The sequence below is a fragment of the Lepeophtheirus salmonis genome, chromosome 7 (genome assembly GCF_016086655.4).
Source record: "Lepeophtheirus salmonis chromosome 7, UVic_Lsal_1.4, whole genome shotgun sequence".
Taxonomy (NCBI): domain Eukaryota; kingdom Metazoa; phylum Arthropoda; class Copepoda; order Siphonostomatoida; family Caligidae; genus Lepeophtheirus; species Lepeophtheirus salmonis.
Window position 1 is genome coordinate 34,693,586 of NC_052137.2, and position 8,486 is coordinate 34,702,071.

General features: G+C 31.6%; 1 protein-coding gene across 4 annotated transcripts in view; it reads left to right on the forward strand.

Annotated features, from left to right (window-relative positions):
• Positions 1–7,692, forward strand: part of Cep97 (centrosomal protein 97kDa) — a 58,418-nt gene extending 50,726 nt beyond the window's left edge. For 2 of the 4 annotated variants that reach the window (XM_040716738.2, XM_071889945.1), the window contains 7 exons: positions 2,173–2,657; positions 2,711–2,837; positions 2,909–3,253; positions 3,956–4,387; positions 4,450–4,664; positions 5,896–6,073; positions 6,559–7,692. In XM_040716738.2, the coding sequence (XP_040572672.1) occupies positions 2,173–2,657; positions 2,711–2,837; positions 2,909–3,253; positions 3,956–4,387; positions 4,450–4,664; positions 5,896–6,073; positions 6,559–7,421 (2,645 nt within the window). In that variant the 3' untranslated portion in view covers positions 7,422–7,692. The remainder of the gene's footprint in view (positions 1–2,172; positions 2,658–2,710; positions 2,838–2,908; positions 3,254–3,955; positions 4,388–4,449; positions 4,665–5,895; positions 6,074–6,558) is intronic. The other 2 variants (XM_040716739.2, XM_071889946.1) reach the window with 1 other exon arrangement.
• Positions 7,693–8,486: the final 794 nt, after the last annotated feature.

Here is an 8,486-nt window from a genome sequence, read left to right on the forward strand (position 1 = left end):
TATTTTATTTTGGGGAAAGTGGCCGTTAACCAAATGCATTTGCCAAAGTGTTTTAGATACGAATTATTATGTCTACAGGGTGGTCCAGATAAATTGGGAAAATAGTTAAACGAACTAGAACCATAATTTATTATTATTAGCACTAAAAGCTACTTTTAATGATATTCAATTATTCATAATAAGATCCACCTTTCTCGATAACCTTGGCCACACGGCCATGGTACGAGGTCTCCGTAGCCTGCCAAAGCTTCCAGCGCCGTGTGGCTGAAGTTATCGAGAAAGGGGGATAAAAATTATTGAATGTTGTTTTAGGTGGGTTTCCTAGAGCCTTAAAAATGATGGTTCTACCACATTTATTTAGTTCGTGATAAGCCTTTAAAGTTTTTTTAAAGCACCCTCTAATATTTAAAGTTATATTTTCTGCAGTAATGTCATGGTAAAATTTGATTAATGAATATGTTGTGTTTGTTTGTTCAGTTATCAAAACCAATATCCTACCAGGAACAACAATCATCACTCTATACCTTCAAAGCTCACCTCAACCAAAAAAGCTGAAAGGTCTTCCAACGAATTATTCAGAATTTTCAGAAACTCTATCTACATAGTCTTATTTATTATTTTCTATAATGTTCATAAGTTATCTAAATACCCTATTAGTTAGGAACAACTCCATTTTTCTTTCTTGAGTAGGTATTTCATAGCATTGTACCAAAAGTCATAAAAACTTTTATTAGAGGTGTGTGTGTGTCATGAGTCATTTATTTTTTCAGTTTCATTTCTTCATACCTTAGTGTAAGACTCTTTAGTAGAATACTTTTTAAAGATAAACTATTTTCACATGGGTAACACTTTATCAACAATCTCATAACAGTTTAGAGTAATGTATTTTTTTGATCCGAGTTTCTACATTTTCTTTTCTTTCCTCCGGCACATAGAAATAAATTTCCCCCTTGTTAACAAATTATTTAATAGCTCAAGCTCCATTAATGTCACATATCCGGAGATGGGGTTTCACGTACCATATAGATTAGAGTATGTAATAAACATGATATTTTAAGTACTTTTATACAAAAAAACAACAACTGAGTTTTCATAATATCATTCCACATTTTGCATAGTCGCTACTACATTCTCAGCTGTAATTATTTATATTTTGAATTTGGATTCCTACCTTTAGAAGAAATTAACATAAGTTTGCACATCGACTAAATCAAAAGATAGAAACCATAAATGTATTTAGCTTTTTTATTTTTTAGCAATTATATTGATAAAAAAATTCCTAGGGAAGTTTATAATTCATTTTATAGATTTTTCTATGCAAATTTAGCTTCAAGTGAACAGATACTTTCTAAAGTCACGTTTTAAGACATTGTTGCTGTGTAAACTGAATACTATGGGAAATATTTCACGGGCTACAAATATTGGTCTTAGATTCAATAGGAAATTATCTTAAATGATGTTAACTATAAATAAGCTTTGATTTTTATTGATTATAATGTATATTTACATGACTGTTGAAGGCATTCATTGATTAATTGAATCAATTAAACTATGAAAGTTGGTGAGCTTAGGTATTGCGAGTTTTTTAGTTTTCTAATCTTGAATAAATAGAAATTAGTAGAGAATTGCCTTATTGTCTTTGGACTATACATTTTCAATTGATGGCAACAGGTCTTTCTTTTGTCAAAGAATATTTCTAAAGATATTATTTGAAGCGAAAATATTCTTCTAAAAATTAGTAGTATTAATTTTTTAAATAGTTTTTTACAAGTAAAGAAAAATAAGGTAAAAAAAGCATAAAGTTCAAAGGTAAATTGTCGTAAATCAAACGTAAGACAATTTATTATTGAGCAAAATAATTCAGTGACAGGATGACTACAAATCCAGTTTTTAATTTGAGGCATTTCCAATCTCTTCACAATAAGGTTCATGGGTTCTACGTCTTATATTTCTTTAATAAAATACATTCTTTTGCTTCTGACCCCACGATACATGAAAGTAATTTGTTAATTATAACATAGATTAGCTTTAGATTTGTAGGGTAGATATACAACTTTGAATAATTTTGGTCATTATATACATACATTTTTTTAAATTAGATCGATTAAATCTTAATATCTGATTTTTCCAAATTTAATAAATAGAAAGAAAACTAATTTTTTGTCACTATAGGAAATCATTCTCCGAGATCAAACACTCTACCTCGATCCTCCACACTAAAATCCCCAAGAACAAATTTATTTGCAAATAAATTGCCAAGACGGAACAGTGATGCCTCTCGAACTGGAGGTCTCTGCTCTTCATCCTCTGTTGAAAATTTTAAAAGAACCGGGAGTATTTCCTCACTCTCCAGAAGTAACGTAAGATCCAATCCAAGATCCTCTCCTTCGCCAATGAGAAAATCCGTGGGAGGTCACTCCACATCTCAAATGAATCTCTGTTCATACCCCGTTGTTTTACCAAGGAAATTATACGATAACAATCAAAATCTTAACATCATGACACAGAGTCTTCGATTTCCATCCAATAATCTCAACTATCATTCTATGATTGGAAATATTGAAAAGAATAATGATTTAATGACGACGAGCCTGGATCCATCTCTTTTGGAGAACATTATTTGCAATGATACCATGGGGAACTCCTACACAAAAAATGTAAGCATTATTAATTTGAAGAATAATATGATTTATATTTGAATTGCTTGTAGATGAATGATTCCTTGAATAGACATCAAAATTCAAATCAAGGGATATCCGATACATGGATGAAACAACGAAACGGGGATAATAATGGGTACATCCATCGTCCTGATATCCTTTTTAACAACTCTGAAGGTACACATAATATTATCAAATTTTAGAGCAACAAAGCCTTATAAAAATATTTTTTTATTGAATATTATTAGTTGATCAAACTCAATCCTTGATATACCCAAGACTTCAGTCCAAACTTAATACTCTGCCTGAATCACTGAATAGTCCAGATGTACCAGTTCCAATGAATTTTTCTGGTAAAGATGATCCATTGCTTTCTTATGGTATGAGGGATAGTATGTATCAGGAAAAGGCAGATAAAATTGGTTGTGCTCAGTCTATTACTAAATCTGTTGATAGCAGAAATGAAAGGAACAAATTGAACGAAGAAAAGAAACTCGAGCATAAGGAGAATGAGAACCTCACATCCATGGGACAAGAAAAAACAATTAAAGAAGAAGCAGCTACGAAAAATATTCCGTCCGAAACTGAAATTGGTATATTCCGTGCATGGAGTTCACCAGGAAGGAATGGAACAGTAAAAATAAATAAATACACTAGTCTTCATAATAAACATTGATAGTCCCACAAAATAAACCATAGATTTTAGAATATACCACTTAATTTTGATATGTTTCTTTAATCCCTAGTATATAATCTTTCTTATCAAAGTTTTTCTTCTGATAACTTTGCCCAACATAATCCTTCTTTTTTTTATAACAAAGTTTCTCATGAATACATAATGTTTGTTTTGTTACAAAAACTATAAAAACAATCTGTATTCTTATTTGATAGTATATTTATTAAGTCTTCCACTTCCATTTGATGAGTAGTTGGATCAGCAAATAAAGATTGATTGCTTTCTGAATTTATAATTAATTTTCAAAGGATACAGTTTTTCCAAATGTTTCCATAGAAATGGCTTACAAATAAAACTTTTATGTCCTACATTTCAGATATTGTAAAGAGGCCACCCACTTCTGTTAAGAGTAAAACAGTTTTTAAAAACAACTTAATCAATTTATAGGAGATTCAAGGGGGTATTTATGTATATTAATTTTTATCTACGAAGAAGGAAATATTATGACAACTAATGTATAACACAGAGAAAAATATTTTTTCGTGTTCCTATCCTTCTCTTGTGTAAACCATGACACGATACACTCATCCAACCTTAACAATTATATATATTTTTTAAGATTCCCCATTAGTTACCGAAACAAGAGTGTCACCTCTATCCTCCAGCTCCCTTCCAGTCGCCGATTCCAAGCCTTTCGAATCCCTTCCAATTAAAATTGATAAAAGTACTTACTCCGATGAGGGAAGCCATCATAGAGATTTAGAGGGGAAGAAGAAAAACAATATCTCCCAAAAGAAAGCAAATTCAGTACAATCCAATCCAAAAAGAGAAATCAACAAATCTAGAGGACAAGAACCCGCCAATGCAAAGACGACCAAGAGAAAAGTCATTCCGAGAAGTCAATCCTCAAGACATATAAGCTCAGAGCCACTTTTATCCAAAAGCAGTTTAAGTGAAAGCCTTTACTCAAAAAATGTTAGAAATACAAATCGCAGTAGCTCTGCTCGAAGTACAAACGTCACAAGAACAGATAATGGAACGAAAGGAGGGGGTAAGGCGCTAAACACTATTCACAAAATTCATTTATTCATTCGGGAACTCATTGAGTCGTAGGTCGCAGTATGAGTCGTAGCTCATCTGTCAGTACACGGCAATCTAAAAGCATCGAGACCGAAAAGAAGGAAAGAAAGGTTCGTGAGCTTAAGGATGAAGCTAAAAATATTCGTGGAGATGATCATATTAAATTTTTGACCAAGGAACTCCAATCAACTAAAGATGCATTGGAGAAGGAAAGAAAATTAAGAGCATTACAATTGGATGCAATTCAGGTACTTTTAATACAAAAATGTATACATTCATATCAGTTCTGAGACTTGGTCCAAGATTTTTCTAGACGGATTTGGATCAATGTTTCGGTTTAGACCGTAGACTGAAATTAAATTGTTTCCAACCCATGGATTGTTTTTTTTTGGCCTTAATATACCTAAAGACAAATTTTTTTCGGTCTCAATCTATGAACCGATTTTCGCCCTTACCCGCCTGATTTATGTACTGTAAAAATATTATTTATGCAACATATTTAACTTGATATGACGTTAATGTTCACAATTATGAAACATGTATGAGGAGATCACTCAACCATTCATCTATGTAATCAGTCTAGATCGAATTTTAAATGATCCAGACCGATTTTTTTAAACTGGTCCAGCCCGACTTTTAAGAACCAAATAAGTTTGATCCATTAAAATCATAAAGATCCCAGACTGGTGTAGGATTTTCAGACCAAAACTTTTTATTGATATATCAATCAAGGAAACCCACCATTGTAAAAAGAATATTGTCTACTAACAAGTAGAACATTTATACAAGAACGATGTCATAAAATGGAATATGAAGGAGGATAAAATCCCCTTTTTTCTTATACTCTTAATGATTAAAATGATATGCGTTGACCATCTACGCTAAAAACCATTGTTTCTATCAATTTTTGTATATTTGAACTCCCCTAAAAGTTTAAATCTTATAAAAGAAAACCGCTCATGGACAAAATTATCATAAATTTTAAAGTAATATTAGTATTTAGACTCGTTCCAAAACCAAATTTTGTTTTTGGATCGATCTTTATCAATATTTTCTATACGGATTTGTATCGAATTACGAACCAAACTGCGATCTCAGACTATAGAGCAAAATTTAATCGTTCGGTCTGAATGTATAGACCAATTTTTTTTTTTTTGTCTCTACATGTGGACCGATTTTCTCGACTATCCTGATGTATGAGTGGTATGAGCCAACAATCCAGACGAATTTTGTAATAAGACCGATTTAGACCAAATTTGTGTTCGATACTGGTACTGACTGAACTATTTATTTATCTATCAATAAACCAAAACTTTTTGACTTGTGAAGGAAAAAACTTACAAATGAGCATTTTTTTAACAACAGACAAAAAAATCAAAAATAAGAGCGTTTAAAATCTTGATTTCATACTCGGTTGACTAAAAATAGTAACGGTCTAAAACCCAATACTAATAGATATACTAATTATATTTTACGCAGGTCTTATGGAAGGAAGTTCAATTAATGGATGCAACCAGAGGGAACCCTGATAAACCACGCCCCAGTGGTAGCAACGGAAGTAAAATCTCAAATCGTTCAAGCGAACATTCTATTGCCAAGTTGATGGACACATTGGAAACGATATCTTCCTCCAACTATTGTTTTCATAAAACAGAAAGTAAGCTGGTTATTATATGAGTCCATGATATTTGTTGCACTTCAAGGCAAAAGCGAAATAGAGTCAGGATTAAACTGGTATTCTTCGACGAATTATCTTCAATTTCTTTACAAAAAATATTATTACTAACCCTTTGGTTGTGCTGCAAATTTCACTAAATAAAGTAGTCAAGTTTGACCAAAACAATAATATAATTATAATTTGACATATTTTATTTGAATGGGGCCATATCGGGTCCAATCTAAGTATCTTAAGTCAAACACAGGTTCTAAAGTATGCCAAAAATTATTGGGTATCTTATCTCATCCCAGAAATTTGAACTCAAAAAATTTGTCTCAGAAATATTGGGATGTATACATAACATACAAACTATATAAAAAAATAGAATTTGGGTTTGCTCCTGTTGTTAATTTTTGTTCAAAATTGTTTTCATACTGACACACTACATTTGTTATTATATAAATTAAAAAATCATTTATTTATAGGCACTCTGAATCCGAATCCAGGTACAGAAGATACGGAAGCTGTGCGTACGTTAAATGCAACATGTTCTAATCTACAAAGTCAGGTTGAGCAACTACAAGGATCTCTTCGAGGAATCGTGAAATTCATGTCAACTTTTACGAACGTCAACTTGGATCATACACGTCCTTCATCTTCAGTATCCCAGCCAGATGGATCCTTTGCATCATATCCTAACTTAGAAAATTCTTTTGAGAACAATGCACAACTACGATCCATATTTAATTCCCTCGAGGATCCTACATTTAAAAGTACTCTAAAAACCATGCCTCTAAATTCTTCATTTAATAATCCTCCATCAACGTCCTCCCTAGCCTCAAGTACGTGTCTTTCACAGTCTGGGGACTGCCTCAGTCATGATGAGAACCAATCCTCTTTTTCTCACAAGAATAAGGCTTTGGGACCGAATAAAGGAAATAATAATAAGATAAGGACATCATCCACATGTGTACGACCCACATCCCTTGTGATAAAGAACGTAAAGGAGCCATCAATGAAGAAGTTAATGTACACGAATAGTAAATCTTATTCCGAGTCATCATCTCAAGCTCCGTCTTCAGTAAAAGAATTTGCAGAGGATCTTGTGGACGATGTGCTCACAGGCACCATGATTTCACTTCCTTGTTCAATGAAATCCGTTCAGAGTGATGTAACAGATATATCACTCTCATTACAGGATGACACCCTAGATAGTTCTACAGAAAAGGGTCCAAACGGGTCCAAATGCACTTCAAATTTTAATGATACGCCCACACCTACAGATAGAGTCAATTCTCTTAATTCAGATGAACATTCTAGTCAAATTGATACAGATTCCCTTGAATAAATTAGGGAAGTCAAATTATGACATATATTATATTAAATCATGTACGTATACAGAGAGGGAATTGGTTTTGACAGTTTCGAACATAAATCCTTGGCTTAAGTTACAAATTTACATAAGAAATTAATGATGCAAAAGGATGATAATAAAAAGAAAAAAAAACTATTCAAAATTGATTTTTTATAAATTATATCTTTTAACAAGTTACGATTTTAATTTATGCTACATTATAACTTCATAACATATTATATTTATTATACTACGTCATAGAACATTACAAAGTTTTACTCATTTGAGAAGAAAAAAAGCTCAAAGGTAAATATAAAATTTTACTGGCATACTCTGAAAAAAATTAATTTTACAACCATGTTCTTTTCTTAAGAAATTATATATTAAATCAATATATTAAACACCCGTGAGTTTGATTAAATTAAGTTAGAGAGAAAGAAAAGTGTTGGCCAACTCATTATCAAGACGCATGGACAATGTTGTTTCAATGTGTATAAAATTATGATTTCCAAGGCTGAAATACTCAAGTGAATTGCTAACAAATGAAAAAAAAAAAAACTGACAATATTCGTAAAAAAAATTGTAAATCCTATTGGGGGACATTTACAAACAATGTGGTCACTTAAAGTGAACAGTGTAAACCCTAAAACCACATCAATTTTCGTAAGGGGTGAGGAGTGATAAACTTAAAACCATATCGACCTAAGTAATATGACGTCATAGGAAATAGAGGACAAAAATTTGAAACAAGAGATCCACCTTTTTTAATATAAAAATAAATTTTTGTTTTCTAAAAATAGTCATTCCTTGAAATTTTTCAAAAAGTCCATAGGAAAACCTGTAAAAGAAGTTCAATCAAAAATAAATATATCATCATTTTTTTTAATAAAACAGCATTTCAAAAACACAGTTAAAAATTTTATTTTCTATTTTATTGGGGGAGGGGAATTAGTTTTTTATATAAAAAGTTGTAAAATTTATTATCTACATATCTTATTGTTTTATCATGAATCACATACAATGCGCACCTAAAGTCTAACATAAAAATACACACAAAAA